An 18182-nucleotide genomic window follows, 5' to 3' on the forward strand; every position below is an offset into this window, starting at 1 on the left:
TGTCTGGTCTATGTCTTTTATGCCAAGTGATTCATCTAGGCATCCTGCCACTGAACACATGATTACGTGAGTGTCATAATGTCATGACTATTTACATATGTTTCCTTGAAGAATCAAACTTAATACTAAAAAAACACAAGTAAGGAAAGCCGTCACAGGTTTCAGCAATCATTTCAAACATATTCGTCGATTCGAAAATCACAACAAATGACTTCCCCAAATGACAGGCCAGTCATCGGTGACGTAACGAAAAAGTGATGACGAAATGAAAACGATGTGACGTCACTATTGCCATATATCAACACAGTACTGGTAATCTCGTCCGCATAAGTCTCAGAGTCGCCGCCTCGTCCGTATCTCAACAGACCCCCGGCACAACATTTATTCACCATGGTAAGGCAACGCGGGTGGACATACTCAGAATTTAGTGATATTGTGAATAGATCTGTGATATAGTGTCGTCTGTTGAGTGATGATGAAACGAGAAATTCTATCGACACAGTGATCAGTACATACTAAAGTGTTACTTACCTGAGGTCTATTTTTAACAAGAATAATATGTCGTATAGTATAAACAAAGAACATCACGTTAACAATACATCATCCGTTTATAAGAGAGAGGCTTCGATTCCTCTTGTACTGTACAGATGTCGTCCTCAACTCTCTATATTTCAAAACATGAAAACTCACCATATTAAGATCTGATTTTCTTTTGTTTTCCCGAAAAATCAAAGATTTAATTCCTTTTAATTTATTAATTTTTCATATTGAACCAGAGCACTTTAAGATGATTGTAAATAAATGATAGTTATTAAAAAAATAAATAAACAGAAAAAACTATAAGACACCAATATTTCTTGTTTATTTATTTTCTCGAGTTTCGGGAGGATTGATTGAAACTCACGACCGGAAATTACCTAAGACGTGATAGGTCTCTCTCTCTCTCTCTCTCTTCCAATATTTATGTTCAATCTACTAATCTCTCTAAATTATATTGTGTAAACTATAAAAAACATTAGAAGTCATTTCATAATCCAGGATGTTGTCTTTTAGCTCAAATAGACAAACGTATCGTACATGTTTGTCAAATAAAAAAGATATCTCACTGAGTATATAAGGGCGACCTACTAAATGATTAAGAACAACAGAATATTCATTAGCTGTTGTTGGAGTAATGTCTTTAGACGGTTTAACAGCTAAGGTCTTGAAGTACAGGTCACAAACGTAAAATTTCTACACTGGCCAACAACTAGTGGGTTTTGTGTTATTAGTAAACTCATTAAAATAGATTAAAATAAAAAAAAAACGTTATAAGCCTAAATCATCTTTTTCGACGAATTTGATTTTTGTTACACTTATCGAATATGAAATTGCAAAGGATGGTTAAAGTATCTTACTCACCTCAGTCTCACGTTCATAAAATGTGCTGAAAATGGTCCCCGTTCTAAATTTTTAGAGGAACATACTGTACTATATGGTACACTTCTGTTAAGAGCAAGATTATTTATTAATTCTCAGATAAAATAAAATACTGAAAATTGTCTCTGTCCTGATTAATAAGGATATGAGTTCAAAAAATAAAAAAAAAACAATAAAAACACCCGCAATAATCTTATACCAATATATATATATATATATATATATATATATATATATATATATATATATATATATATATATATATATATATATATATATATATATATATATATATATAATGTCTCTTTATCATATGTCATAGATAGATGTTAGACCGTTGGCAAGATTTATCTCTGGCTATGTCGAGTACTGTGATGTGACAGATGGTTAATGACCTCTCTCTTTTCCCATCTAGCTACTCATCCATGTATGTATGTAATGTAGTGTGTGTGTGTGTGTGTGTGTGTGTGTGTGTGTGTGTGTGTAGGCAGCTACCAATCAGGGGGGTACTACCGCCTGAGAAGATATTGGAAGCATAATGTGTTGTCTAATGCTAGACCCTGCTGCCATATGGCATCACGAAAATTGTGACCAAGTTCCAGGTTGTTGATCTATCTTTTTACCTCATTTATACACAATTTCAGGGTCCCAATTGTCTCTCTTACTATTGACGACACAACAAATATATTCGTTCTCACTCTTGATCTGTTTTATTCATTCTATTTTATTCTCCTATGTCAGTTGATAATAATATTGAAGCGGGGCCTTCTCGGATTGGTCCCACTGTTAGGGAAGGTTGTGGACCCCAGGGCCAACCTGATCATCATCAAACTACTAGGGCCTCAACTGACGCCACCGGGGTTGCTGGAGGATCGTTTTTTTTTTCACACTTCATTTTTCCAACATTCGCGGCCTGAGATCCAAATTTCCTTCTGTGGAGCACCATCTATTAACCTCTTCCTCCGACCTCTTACTACTTCCGAACTTCAACTGACCAATGCAGCTTCACCCAAACCTTTTCAAGTCTCCAACTACAGCCTTTATACCTCTTTCCGTTCTGAGGGAGGTGTATGCGCCTACTGCAACACACGAACACCTATATCTCGACTAACGGATATTGAATCTTCCCTTTATATCATCATCTGGCGTGATACAATACTGTATAACACGGGTGCCGAATATTTTTTTAGTGGGTGGACATCACAGTGAATAGCTTGGCTCTGCAAGGGATGACCCAGGTGGAGCTGTGGAGCTGAGGCACTCTCTTTTTCCTTACTTAATGATTTGGAACAAATAATCAAACACCCTGCATGCGTTCCTGATCGACACAATCAACTTGCTAACATTCTTGATCTTTGTTTTACCTCTAACCCCTCACACTATTCATTCTCAATTTCTGCCCCCTTTGGGTCTTCTGATCCCAATCTTATTTCTATTAAATCAAGCTGGGCACGACCACCTCCTCCACCCCTTCTAAACGTCAACTATGGCACTATCGGAAGGCAAGCTGGCAATCCTTGCGATAATTCTTCACCGACTTTTCTTGGGATAAATGCTGCTTTTCCACTCGGGACGCCTCGGTATGTGCTGATTGCTGGGGTTATACAGGGTGGTATGAGTGCATTTATCCCATCTTCTACCAAAACTTTCACTATCTCCTTCTCCTATTATCCACTCCTCTTTCATTACTTCTAGAAATCTTTGTAAGGCTATTCTTTGTAGGGCCAAGCGGAATTTTATAAACAGAAAGACCGCTGTCCTGACTAATTCTTCCTGTAGTAAATCTTTCTGGTTCTTCACCAAAAACATCTGTAATAAATTCTGCACTCCTTTTCCTCCGACCTGATAACTCTATAGCCAACTCTCCCCCTAACAAAGTCAATCTCTTTGGCACCTTGTTCTCCTCTAATTCAACCTTAGACGATTCTAATTCTATCCCTCCTACCCCTGCTCCTCCTACTGAACCTATGCACTTTCCTATAATCTCCACTCGCAGAGTTGCTGGTGTGTTTATCCAGGTTGGATATGAGTAAGGCACATGGACCGGACGGAATACCCCCTCGTGTTCTGAGGGAGCTTGCTAAAGCTTGCCTCTTTCGCCTCTGCATCAAAACCCAAACTTTTCCTTCTTCTTGGAAGCATGCCTTGTTTCAGGCCATCCCGAAGAAGAGTGACCATTCTAATCCCTCTAACTATCGCTCCATTGCCCTAACTTCATCCCTCTCTAAGATTTTCGAAACTATCTTGAACTCCCATTTTCTCCGTCACCTTGAACGTCATTCTCTTTTGTCGGATCACCAGTATGGCTTTCGCCAGGCGAGATGTACTGGTGATCTGCTCTCCTACTGCACCCATCTTTGGTGATCCTCTCTTAGGGATTATGGGGAAACTTTCGTCGAGGCCCTCGACATCTCCAAAGCTTTTGACAGGGTATGGCACAAGTCTTTGCTCTCTAAACTTCCCTCTTATGGTTTCTCTCCCCCACTTTGTTTTTTAATCTCTAGTTTCCTTGAGAACCGATCCATGGCAGTTGTTGTCGAGGGATCGATCTCTCGCCCTTTCTCTACCAATAGTCGTGTCCCACAGGGTTCTGTTCTTTCACCTACTCTCTTCCTTCTTTTTATCAATGATTTATTTCACAATGCAACTAATTCTATCCATTCTTACGCTGATGATTCTACTCTTCACTCTTCTTCACATTTTCCCCTTCCTCCTAACTCTCAAACTAGATCTGTTTCTAGAGCTCATATCATTACATCTATCAATGCAGATCAGTGCAGTATCTCCGAATGGGGAGGTAAAAACTTGGTTAAATTCAATAGTAATAAAAATCAGTATTTACCAATTACACTTTCTAAATTAGATGATATCCCACCAATTACATTTCAGGACGCTATCATTCTGCCAAATTCTAAAATAGATATGCTAGGCCTCACCATTTCCTTTAATATGTCATGGAAGCCACACATCCACAACAATGCTAAAGCTGCCTCCCGAAAGTTGGGAATGCTGTACGGATGCCGTAGCTACTTCACTCCTGAGCAGTTTCTTCAAGTATATAAGGGATTCATTCGTCCTGACATGGAGTACTGCTCTCATATCTGGGGTGGCTCTTCTTCTGTCCAACTGTTATATAGGGTGGAATCAAAGGCATTTCGTCTTATTAACTCTCCTGCTTTAGTTGATAACACTGGTCAACATAAAAAAAAATTCTCATGGTTCTGGATCAAAACAGTCTGATTTTAGTGTAATTGTATGTGCTGAACTCAATTATGACATTCGTATAGCTGTATCAGGCTCAGTTTTCCAGAACCAGCATATCTATATATTTAGTGTACCATGCTATTCATACAGTAATTTATATGCTCATTGGCTCCACTTATGCAATTATTTTGTCCTGATTTGTGCTTTTTTGTTTGTTTCAGTTTGCTGATTCATGATATTGCATATCTACACCTGCATGATTTGTAATTACTCTGAAATTAACAAAACATGGAACGTCGCAAGTGTGTGAACGGTGCTGACAGTTTTTGCTACATATGTGGTGCCTTCACTCCTGGTAGCCTCAAGAAACCAATCACAAAAGCTGTTCGACTGAACTACAAAAGTTACTTCAAATGTCATTTGGGTGACCAAGACAAGAAATGGGCACCTCATGTAGCCTGTAAGTCTTGTGTTAACCACCTGAGCGAGTGGATGTGTGGTAAACGAAGTTCAGGAATGCCGTTTGCTGTACCAATGATATGGCGTGAACCTAAAGACCACAGTAGTGACTGCTACTTCTGTCTCACAAATATTAAGGGAATAAAAATCAAGACACGAGGCAAGGTACAGTACCCCAATATTGCTTCTGCAATCCGACCAGTACCGCACAGTGCTGAACTTCCAGTCCCAAATCCACCGACTGAACAAGAATTGAGTGATTCCGATTCTACCTCTACCTCAATGGAAAACGACTACCAGGATGACTCTGAAAATACCAGGCCTAAACTATTTACTCAAGAAGCGCTTCATGATCTCATCAGGGACCTAAACTTGTCAAAAGAAAAGGCTGAAGTTTTGGGATCCAGACTAAAGCAGCGTAACCTGCTAGAAGATGGAGTGCATATCACTACAGCGCGTTACCGACATAGACAGCTGTCTGCATTTTTCAAGATGGCAAACAACCTTTGTTATTGCGAGGACGCAGTATCTCTCATGCAACAACTCTGCAAGTCTGAAACATACAAGACAGAGGATTGGAGGCTGTTTATAGACTCAGGAAAAGACTCTCTGAAAGCTGTTCTTTTACACAATGGCAATCGGCTTCCATCTGTCCCAATAGCACACGCAACAAAAATGACTGAGAGCTATGAAACAATGAAAATTCTGTTGGCCGCTATAGAGTATGAGAAACACCAGTGGAAGATATGTGGCGATCTCAAAGTCATCAGTTTACTACTGGGCCTTCAGAGTGGCTACACAAAGCACATGTGCTTTTTGTGCTTGTGGAACAGCAGAGCTGATGCAGAGCACTATGTGAGAAAGGATTGGCCGACAAGACCAAGAGATGCGCCTGGAAGGTTTAACTGTGCTCACAATCCGCTTGTAGATCCAGAAAAGATATTTTTGCCTCCACTGCATCTAAAGCTCGGTTTGGCTAAAAATTTCATCAAAGCTATGGATCAATTCGGTGCTGGGACTCTATACTTATCTCAGAAACTAGGTGGTGTGGTTTCCGAAGCCAAGTTGAAAGCAGGTGTCTTGAATGGACCACAAATTCGTATACTAGTTAATGATAGCGAATTCACCAAAACATTGAACCCACTGGAGAAAAAAGCATGGGAATCATTTGTCAATGTGTCAAAGAATTTTCTTGGAAACTATCGTGCTGACAACTACAAAGAAATCGTAACAACCATGCTTCAGAATTATCATGCATTGGGAGCAAGGATGTCCTTGAAATTGCATTTTTTCCACTCTCATATTGAATTTTTCCCAGGTAACCTTGGAGACGTTAGTGATGAACACGGCGAAAGATTTCATCAAGATATCGCCATAATGGAGAGCAGATATCAGGGACAATTCAGTTCTAACATGATGGGCGACTATTGCTGGACACTGCAACGAGAAGAGAGCAAGCTGTACAAGAGAAAGAGTAAAGTTCAGAAGCACTTTTGGAACTTCATATTTTGTCATTATAAAGGATTTGAACTTATGTTTTTTGGTACAATTTTTTATGAGCTTATCTGTGATAGGTTTAAAATTGTATCTTGCATGACGCGATAATGTTACTATATTTACTATTTTTTTTATTCTTTAAGAAAGTAGGTCTGATGGTAGAATGAAACATCCAATTAATATTCATTAATATGAAATTAGTCATGAAAGCACAGTCACACGAGATAATCTCATCTTTTGCACGACACGTGATGGAATATTAAATATTTGTACCTATTGATTTTTTTATAAAACCTGGTCTGATAGAACAAAACAAATATCAGATTCGAATTCAGCAATATGAAATTAGTTGTGTGAGCATGATCTTATATGTGAACCATTTTGGCTGTTGACCAGTGTAATCTTTCTTCCCTTTCTCTTCGCCGCAATGTTGCTTCACTCTCACTCTTTTACAGGTACTTTAACGGGCAATGTTCGGTGGATCTGTCATCCTGTGTACCGCCGGCAAGGCCGTGTGCTCGCAACACATGTCTTGCCCGCGGTGCCCACCGTTTCTCTGTGGATGTCAGTCACACTATTTGAATAACCCGTTATAATACATCCTTCTTTCCACACAGCCAAACTGTGGAATGCTCTGTGGAATGCTCTGCCTGTCTCATTTAAAAAAAAATGGTTTTCCGGCATCTGCGTGGTGATGATTAATATAACCTTTTTCTTTTCTGTGTTAAATTTCTTTATAGTCTTATATTTTCGCCCCCTAGGCCCCGTTGTGGGTCGTTCGACCTGTGCCCGGGTGGGCTAATTCCCGTAAAATATATATATAAAAATAAATAAATAAATAAAAATATGTATGTACCTTTATATATTTTCTTAATATTTCTCTCTCTCTCTCTCTCTCTTACATCTACATAAATGTCTATGTCTTTCTTCCTATAACGTACCTAAATTAGCAGAGAGAGAGAGAGATTTATGAACCAGTTATGAAGACGTAAGATTTGGCAAGGTAACAAAACGAGTGATCTTCAACGAGTGGTTTATAGTATCGTGTGTAAGTCTTCAAACTGTATGGCAGGTATGGTGGTGGCTGACCTACTGAGGGGTGATATCTGTGTCCGGAGACCTGCTTGTTTTATTGTTCACAGATGGTTATTGAGTTATTTAAGGATAGGTATTTTTGTTATTGTTGCTGTAATTCATGTTGTTACCGATGGTATTGTTATTGTTGTTGAGGTTTTTATTGTTGTTGTAGTTGTTGCTGCTACTGATACATGTGCTGTCGTTGTTGTTATTTATACTATTATTATTAAATCACCATAGTCATTATTTTTTTTCAAATTTACAACCACCTGTGTAATTCATTTCACCAATAAATTACGTTTTAAGGTTATCCATTACTGTCTCCTCCCACAGGCGGACTCCATGAACGACGAGACTAAGCTGAGTAAGTAAGCGTTATGAGGAGACTAAGCTGAAAAAGTAAGCGCTATAAAGAGACTAAGTTGAGGAAGTAAGCTTTATGAGGAGACTAAGCTGAGCAAGTGTTAAGAGGAGACTTAGCTGAGTAAGTAATCATTAAGTTTTATGAAGAGACTAAGCTGAGTAAGTGTTATAAGAAGACCAAGCTAAGGTTGTAAGTGATACCTGCTGCGTGAGGAAGACCCGGGGAGCCAACACTCAATTACGTGCGTGTATGTATGTATGTATGTATGTATGTATGTGGTGTAATGGTCACCATGCTCGCCTCACAAGACCACAGGCCCGGGTTCGATCCCCGGGCAGGGTGAAACCATGGGCAAGTTTCATTACGCCATTTGCCTCTGTCTTTCCAGCAGTAATTGGGGACCTGGATGTTAATGGATTTACGGATCGTGTTCCAGGGTAATGGTTAGCCAGTGCAGTTGGCGAGCTGTTCGGTCTTTTCGGACTATTCCTTGACACTGGGTCACTCAAGTTGTTAACTTAGGGTGTGATTGTTGTGTTGGCGACAGCTTCTACACCTTAAGCAAATTCACGCCTAGGTGGCCCTTGGGCCGGACATCCTTACACGAGGGGCAACCATTAAAATAAAAATGTATGTGCGTGTACTTGTGTGCAAGCGTGTGTGTATGTAAGTCGGATTATAAATCAAAATTACATGTACTTAAGATATCGTTAAATATACAGAAAAGATCACCACGATGATATAATATTATCATAGATGCTTAAATACTGTAATTATCCACAAATCTAAGTTTTTTTTTTAATTGCACCAGAACCACTTTCTTTTTTAATCAAAAGCAAAATGTTACTTGAGGGATATTTACAGTATGTTCTGAAGGCTTCTGTTCTTTCTATAATGTATCTTCACAGGTGACAGGTTCAAAGACTCACTATATCTCTTCCCTACAGTGCTACGGAAGGCCTTCGCTATGTTTGACGAGAACAAGACGGGCTTCATACAGACAGACAAGCTACTGGGTATACTCGGTGATCTGGGACAGCAAGTGGACCCGGATGAGTTGAGGACAGCTATTAAACAGATGGATGTGGACGGTGAGGGAGAGTTTTTTTTTATTGTAGAGATAGAGAGGGTGAAAGAAGATTAGAGGTGGGGGAAGGAAGTTATAGTTCGGAAATTGAAGAAATTTAGGAGGAAGTAGGAGAGGGCGGGCTGACCGCCACGCTGTGGGTTAGCTGAGCTAATAGTGTTTGGGGTTTTGTCAGGGGTTAGTTATTGTCCGTCGGTACAAGCACTAGACAGCCTACCCTATCCCTTATATGGGTGTTTTGAGGGCTTTATTTCATATTCCGCCGACCCTACTGGCGGATGCTGGTCTTGGGAGGTTGTCTATTGCCTGGCCGTATAAATCAGGGGTGGTAATAGACCTTTTGAGATTTGGTAACTTTTTGGGAACCATGTATGGTTGTTGTTGTCTGGTGGAAATCTTTGAAGGAGGGAGGGAGGGAAGGAAGGAAGGATAAGGAGCGAGACAGTGGATTGTGGGGGGGGGGAGGAAGAATAGGTAAGGGTGATAGGTAGGGAGATTATATCAGAGGGAGAGGGTGTGAAAGGGAGGGAGGAAGAGTCCATAATGAGGAAGGTGAAAGAAGGGGAAGAAGGAGGAGTAAGAGTGGGTTAGGGAGAGATAGAAGGAAGAAAGGGTGTGTGGGAGAGAGATAGGATAGAGGAAGGATGCGTGCGGCAGAGAGTAAGAGTGAAGAAAATAAGTGATGGAGAAAGTAGGAGATTAAATTTTACACAAGAGCTTCTACCATCTATATTGACTCTCCCTCTTCCTTCCTTAACCCCGGATAATCCCCCTCACTCCCTTAACCTCTTAGCCTTTCCCCTCGTATCTTTCATAACTTTCGATTTAATTAACTATCTTCACCTGACCAAACATTCTTTAGTTACTTGTAATACGAAACTTCCTCTACAGTTTCATATACAACTATTTTTTTCTGTATTATTATTATTATTATTGTTGTTGTTATTGACTTGTCTAACATATACTTATTTTATCCCCCGAGTGGCTTTTCATAACCCAAGTGAATAAGTCCCTTTTCATTGTCATTAGTTGTATTCATGTATGAGTCACACTGAGGCAACTGCTGTGGCTGATGAATAACTGAAGAAAAAAAAAGTAAAAATAAAACATGCAAACAGAAAAAAGTGTCTTAAATGGTGCTGGACTTTCATGAGAAGTTGATTTAGTTCTTTGAGTGTAACATTTGGTCTAACTTCCTAATGGTTGAATGATTTCAGTCCCCTTGAAAACCATCCAACTCTCAGGGTGTTTCAGCAAAATGGGTCATCGTCATGTTTCTTTTATTCAACATTTCTTTATTGTTTAATATTCTAAATTTATTTCTAAGTTTTATCGGAATCAGTTCACCCATTAACAGTGTGAGTAGTGTTGGGTGTTACAATATTTCTTCTTGTAGTTTATACCACTATCTATATTTTCTTTTTATATCACATGGAGATTTGACTTCACCAGCTTATATCGTCTAATGATTGAACACACTAACACTTCTTAGGGGGTTAGGTTAGGTTACATTATATTAAGTTAGTTTAGGCTTTATTAAGTAAGCTTGGGTTGGTTTGGTTTGGTTTGGTTCGGTTTGGGTTGGGTTGGGTTGGGTTGGGTTGGGTTGGGTTGAAATAAGGTGGAGGTGTATAATCTTCACGTAATCTTTCTTAAAATATTCTTCATTGTCATTTCTTCGCGGAAAGTAACCAGTAACCACCCCACAGGGTCGGCTGTGGCGGAGGGTAAGCTCACCTTCGATCAGTTCGTCAATATCGTCGGCTGTTTCATGGAGGACGAGGACGATGAAGCCATGGCGGAGGAGTTGAAGGAGGCCTTCAGAATGTACGACAAGGAAGGTGAGAGATGGAGGGAGGGAGGGGTGAAAGAAAGAGAGGAGGAAGGAAGGAAGAAAGGAAGGATGAGGGGTGAAAGAAAGAGAGAAGGAAGGAAGGAAGGAAGGAAGAAAGGAAGGATGAGGGGTGAAAGAGAGAATGAAGAAAGAAAGAAAGAAAGGAGAGAGGGAGGGAGGGGTAACAGAGAGGTTATCACGATGCGCAACAAAGAGGGTGAGTGAGAGGGGGGAAGGAGGTAAGTGGGGAGTAGTGAAAGGGGGAAGGAGAGAGGGAGGGAAGGATGAAGGAGGTAATGAAAGAGGGAAATACAGGAAGAAAGTGAGAAGGGGAAAAGGGAGGTACGGAGGGAGTCAGGGAAAGGATGGTAAGTAGGGAGGAAGAGATAAGGATAAGAAGTGATATAGAGATAATGAGAAAACGAAAAGAGGATTAGAGAGGCCATTAGAATAGGTAGTTTGAGAGAGAGAGAGAGAGAGAGAGGGGGGGAGCTGCTCACTCAACCAGTCTCGGTACTTGACAAGCTCACCAGGTCACTGAGGCAGAAGTATGAAAGCCCTGTGATCTAACTATCAGGCAAAGCAAAACCAATTAAACAGGAATGTATTATAGAACTACTGGTGGGTGGCTAATGAAATTGAACCAATTAAACTAATAAAAACTTGAAAGGGATTGAAATTGATGGAATCAGGAGAGATATAGTCGAATAACTTTCAAGAGAAAATATACGAGTATAGTTTTGAGAGGTGACTTGTATTCTTTCATTTAATTTGGCTACCTCTTTTTGTTCCACTTTATCCATTTTTCTGTTTTTCTCAGCCTAGTGATAGAAATTCTCTCTCTCTCTCTCTCTCTCTCTCTCTCTCTCTCTCTCTCTCTCTCTCTCTCATTATTTATCTATGTGACTCTTCCAATCTTCATATTCTCGTCTACTGTAATATCTTTCTATTTTCACTTAAGCTTACATCACAAGATATAAGATTCACAGTAAAGCAGATATTGTTTCTTTAGTTTAGTAACTGAGGTCTTTAAGCATATACACAAAGTCAGTCCATACATTATACAAGGATATATTTTTTCTAAGATTATCGAGTTTCCAATTATTCATCCTTTACGTTTCACTAATAAAAATAATCATCAAGATTCTTTTTTATTTATTTCTTATTCTAATCATTTCAGTCATTAGGTTTATCATATCATCAATTTCTAGTTCGATCTACTAATTCCATATTGTTTCACTCATTTCTATTCTACTATGCATCTATCTCTAGTGAATATTTCTAACTGGCTATATTACCTACTGGATCTATAAATTCACCCATATTAATCATAATATTCCTAACATGAACATTTATTCGCATTTTTTTTTTGGGGGGGGAGGGGGTGTCCTAAATTAAAACTAACAGGTATATGATCCAGGTGTGGTGACCTTTGACTCTCCTCCCTCAGGTAACGGCTACATCACCACGCAGACGCTGAAGGAGATCCTGAAGGAGCTAGATAATAAGTTGACTAGCGAGGACCTGGACGGTATTATTGAAGAGGTTGATGAGGATGGTTCAGGCACTGTCGATTTTGATGGTGAGTGGGATGGGGCTGAGTCTGTAGTGGGTGGGAGGAAGGAGCGGTGAGTGGGAGGAAGGGTGGTGAAAGGAAGGGAGGGGTGGTGAGAGGGATGGGCGAGGGGTGAGAGGGAGGGAGAAGGTAGTTAAAGGGGGGAGGGTCTGGTGAGAGGGAGGAAGGGTTGTGAGAGAGAGGAGGAGGTGATGAGAACAAGGGATGGTTAGAAGGAGGGAAGAGAGATGAGAGGAAGAATAGAGTTGAGGGAAGAATAGGGGGAAGAATAGAGTTGAAGAGGAGAAGTAGGAAGCGTGAGAGAAGGATGGTGCAAGAAGGAGACGTAGGAATGATGAAGGAAAGAGGTGAAGGAGGGGGAGGATGAAAGAGTGATGGTGAAAGGGAAGAGACGTAGGAATGATGAAGACAGGAGGTGAACGGATTGTGGGGGGGATTAAGAATAAGTGATTGTTTCTGTGTTGTGACGTCGTGTGTTGCACCTCTCCAGTAATTACCTTACATTCTGCCGTCACCTAAGTTTCTCTAAGTCCAGTTTTAAACATTGTTTTCATCATTTTAAGCTGCGTTATTAGCCCTATACCCGCTTTCCTGATAAACTGATTGATATAATACATCACCGCTTGAGGGATTTTTTATTTTTTTTTTGTACATTTACGTATGGCAAAATCGGCACTAATGCAGCTTTAATGAATTCGTAGTTAAACTTGTCACTTATTTTATCATTTATAGCAACTATGATGATCAAAACAAGTGACACCATGTATTAAATCCTCAACATCATTTTCTTACAATGCCTAAAATTACTTTTTCTCGAGGTGATGTGTTTTGTTCTTCTTTACGTTACAGAGTTTATGGAGATGATGACGGGATAAAACAGAACTGATGAAGGGAACAAGTGATAGAGAGAACTAAAAGTAACCCTATTTTTGTAAGTCCAGCGAGTATCGTCAACCTTTTCAACTGTACAACAAACCAATATCATATTCTTCTCGTTATTTTTGGCTGGATTGAGCTAGACCAAAGCCCGCCCTGCCTGACGTGACGTATAAAACTTGTCGCACAAGTGGGATTATTTTCTCAAACACGATTTCACGCAGGCAATGGTCAAGTCTCGTGTACATTTACCTGACAAAAAATATTCAAAGAAATCAATGCATACGCTTTCTGGATCATTTGAGGAATTTCCAACCCAGGTTATTTCCCCTAAAAAATAACCACCTTAACGCAAACCTAACCACCCCAGGTTATTTTCCTTAAAAAATATCCACCTTAACGCTAACCTAACCAAACCTAACTAAACGTTAACTTAAACTAAACGCTATCCTAACCTAACGCCAACCTGGTCTAACCTAGCTAACGCTAACGTAACCCAATCTAATCTAGCCTTACCCAACGCTAACCTAACCTAACGCTAACCTAATCGAACCTAATCTAACACTAACCTAACTTAATCTGACCTAATCTAACGCTAACCTAATCTAATCTATCGTTAAATTAACCTACCGCTAACCGAATCCACCTTCATCTAACACGAACCTAACTTAATCTAATCTAACTTAATCTTACACTAACCTAACCTTTTCTAATCTAACGCTAATCTAACCTAACCTCACGCTAACCAAACCTAATCTAATCTAACTAACATAACCTCATCTTTCGGTAAAATAAGCTGGGGTGGATATTCTTCAGGTGATCCCCTTTTTTTACTTGTAAATAATCTAAATAAACCACCTGTATTTGACTTAATTACACTATACCGTATGTGTATGTATGTAGGTATGTATGTATGTATGTATGTATGTATGTATGTATGTATGTATGTATGTATGTATGTATGTATTATTAAAGTGTTATAATTACTACTCATTAGGTCCTTTGTCTTAATGACTAGTAAAGTTTATTGAGAGAAGTTCACATGAAGTTCTCAAAATAACCTTTTTTTTTCTTACTGCTGTTACAATACAAAGTTCTATTAAGTTCATCTAACATATACAAATTATACATCTATCATAGTAACTTTACGATACAAAGTCTTAAAAAGTTCTCAAAATCTGAGCCAAAAAATATAAATCGTTCTTCCGGTTGTTACATATGAGGTTCTATTAATTTCACATGACATTCACAAAATATCCATCGTTCAGAAGCAACTTTACGATATAAAGTTTTAATAAGTTCACATTATACTAACAAAGTATTTGTTACTGATGTTACTGATCCTTAGGTCAGAAATGTTCAAGTTACGTCCATGTTCATTTTTCTCTTAATTTTTTTTTACATCTTGTTTATTATTTTTGTTTACAACTTAATATTTTCTTGTGTTTACTGTCCTTAATCGCATCTTTATATTGTTTGGTTTTATATCTACTTAATTACGTTTGCTTACTCTTTTTATTTATCTTTATACGTAATTCTGTTATTTTTCTATGTTTTAGTTCATTAATATTATCATTTAATCTCTCTAGGAGTCCTGACTGATTAAATTACTCTTTCCTTAAATTAACGTCAAACATTATAATTACTCTATCTCTGTTGACTGACACAAAGGTAGAGACATAAATACCTTGCTGTTAAATGTATGTGTCGTCAAAAATTATGGTACGTGATAAAATGTCTTTCCAAGGTAATGAAATTGGCTTAATTATATTTTACTTAAGGTAATTTGATTTGATTTTGTTTACCTAACTTATAATATCCAACTTATTTACATTTTTTGTTATTTTAAACTGGTTATGTGTATGACTTGGCTGAACACCTGTCGACTGAGGCAGGTGTGTGGCAGGTGTGTGAAGTGTTCCCCGGGCTCGGTACACAATAAATGATCCTCTATTGAAGCTCTAATTATTGACCTATTGTCTTATTATTATTATTATTATTATTATTATTATTATTATTATTATTATTATTATGATTATTATTATTATTATTATTATTATTATTATTATTATTATTATTATTATTATTATTATCATCATCATCATCCCATCTATGAGTATGAGATGTTAGTTCATCTTGAGGTATATTATTGCCCGAACAACCCATTTTAGAGCGAGACAATATACACAGTGAAACTAGCGCACCGAATAGCTCCTACACAGCCTACCTGATGATCTGCTTCTGAGATTTAGATGGATGGACTTTTGTCGTATCTGGTGAGGTTAGGTTAGGTTAGGATTATACACTAGTACACCAATCTTAACTCAACCTCCTCCCTTATCACCTAAAGTCTTAAATTAACCATCCTTGATAAATGTATACCTAAATTATCCCATCTTTTATTCACATGAGATAACTAATTATTCCTTATAACTTAAGATTAATATATATTTACAATAGTTTCTCATATTATAATATAAACGAAGTACAGGTTATTATTTCTTAAACCTCTAGCGAACGCAATGCACAACAGGGATCAATGTAACGTAGTATTAAGGGACGTAGCAAAAGCATTCGACAAGGTCTGGTACCTAGGGCTCAAATACAAAATTACCACCCAAGAACTTCCCAACAACTTTACTTCCTTTCTTTGTAACTTCCTTGACAATAGAGAGGCGAAAATTATCATTGGTAACCACATAAGCCCAAGCATCAAGTTATACAGCGGAGTACCACAGGGAAGTAACCTCTCGCCCACACTCTACACAATATACACGGCGGACATGCCACCTCCTACAGACGGAGAATACGTAGCTTATGCTGATGACGTCACCCAAATCATCCGACATCCATGCAAGGGCAAACAGATGATGGCACGAAAAACAGCCCACGCCATCGAGCAAATCAACGAATATGAAAAAAAAAGTGGAAAATACAAACCAATACACAGAAACTAAAGATCATACACATTGCCAAAATAAACCCAGCACCAATCACAGTCAACAACGTACCTATACAATACTCCAACGAAGGCAAAATTCTGGGACTCACAATAACAAGAACAGGCATAACAAAACACATAACACAAAGCAAAAAGCTTGCCCAATCACAACTCACGAAACTACGAAGATCTAGCAAAATGGACACCAAAATTCAACTACATCTATTCAAAGCACTTGTCCGCCCTCACCTAGAGTATCCACCAATACCACTCAGCACGATCAGCAAAACCAGCCAACTTAAACTTCAATCAGTACAAAACAAAGCTATCCGTAGAGCATCAAAGCAACTCCCCCCATACACCACCAAAATACAAGAACTTCACGAATTATACAATATCGAACCACTGAACACACGTACACATAGCCAAGCCCAGAGAATATGGAGCAAACTTGAAGAGTTGGAGGACCCATTATTCTCCCAGTTAAAAGAAGAAGGAACTACTAAAACACACAGCTGGTGGCCCAAGAGCCTCCATGCTAACATAGAAGAACAAGACGCACTTTGCACATATATGTGAACAAATAACACTACCATCTAACAAACATAAATTAACACCCATTACACTAATGAATACCTAGCTAGCTTAGCTTACCCCCCCCCCCCTTCCACCTGCCTCCCTTGAGCGGGCGGGCGTCTGCTGCGTGCGGCCACCACCCCAACATATCAACTCTGGAGGACGAAGATGTGCATAATCCCCCCCAGTTCGGCTTCCGCCAGTACCGAGGCACATCCATCGCCATAGCTCAGGCCTACGAGCAGATCGCCAATGCCATGACTGGCCTCCTGCAGTGCAACATAGTACTGAGGGACGTCAGCAAGGCGTTTGACAAAGTTTGGCACGCGGGGCTACAGTATAAGATCATGCAACTGGGGCTACCAGAAAATCTGACCCGCCTGCTGTGTGACTTCATTACGGACCGCAGAGCCAAAATCAAGATGCAAGAACATTTTGGAGAAGAATTCTCACTATCGAGCGGCGTGCCTCAGGGCTCTTGTCTCTCACCAACCCTTTACACACTCTACATGGCTGACCTGCCACCCCCAATCGTCGGCAGCGAGTACGTCATGTATGCCGACGATGTAACACAGATCGTCACCTGCCCAGGAGGGTCCACAGCAAGGATGGCGCGACTCACTGCTCGGGCAATAGAGGAGATCTCGGAGTATGAAAATAAATGGAAAATATAAACAAACAAAACGAAATTCGAGGTCATACCCATAGCCAAATTCAAGCCGGAGCCATTGATGATCGACGACGAAGAGATTGAGTACTCTAAACAAGGCAGGTTGCTCGACCTCATCATCTCTGGACGGGCATCATTTCCCACGTGAAGGACAGACTAAATAAAGCCAAAGTCACCGCAGCCAAATTAAAACGTTTTAAACTGATGCCTGAGAAGATACAAGTTCACCTGTACAAGGCGCTGGTGAGGCCTGTGTTGGAGTACCCATCAATACCACTCGTCACACTCGGGAAGACTAGACTACAACAACTACAGAGCTTCCAAAACAAGTGTTTGAGGTCAGCCAGTGGCCAAGCGCCACCCTACCAGGAGACAGTGGAAACCATCCACCTGAGAAGTAAAACCGAGGCCCTCAACGTCAGGTTCCATCGCCTAGGGAAGAAGGTTTGGGACAAGCTCCTGGACGACCCTCACAGCCCACACCACCTACGCGGGGAAGACATCAACGGAGGGCGACCCCACGCCTGGTGGCCCCGGAGTCTGCCCGCAGAACAGCCCAACCCGCGACCCATCTATGTCCGCCACAGTGATCCACCTTAGAT

The 18182-nt window shown here is 39.7% G+C and overlaps 1 protein-coding gene across 1 annotated transcript; it reads left to right on the forward strand.

The window, feature by feature from the left end:
• Window positions 1-313: 313 nt before the first annotated feature.
• On the forward strand, window positions 314-14129 carry LOC121875630 (troponin C, isoallergen Bla g 6.0101-like). The gene is made up of 6 exons (XM_042380234.1): window positions 314-393; window positions 7990-8020; window positions 8968-9111; window positions 10817-10948; window positions 12392-12523; window positions 13367-14129. The coding sequence occupies exons 1-6, from the start codon at window positions 391-393 to the stop codon at window positions 13390-13392; spliced, it is 468 nt and encodes a 155-aa protein (XP_042236168.1). The 5' UTR covers window positions 314-390; the 3' UTR covers window positions 13393-14129.
• The last annotated feature ends 4053 nt before the right edge of the window (window positions 14130-18182 follow it).

Source organism: Homarus americanus, unplaced genomic scaffold (genome assembly GCF_018991925.1).
Source record: "Homarus americanus isolate GMGI-L3 unplaced genomic scaffold, GMGI_Hamer_2.0 scaffold22250, whole genome shotgun sequence".
NCBI lineage: Eukaryota > Metazoa > Arthropoda > Malacostraca > Decapoda > Nephropidae > Homarus > Homarus americanus.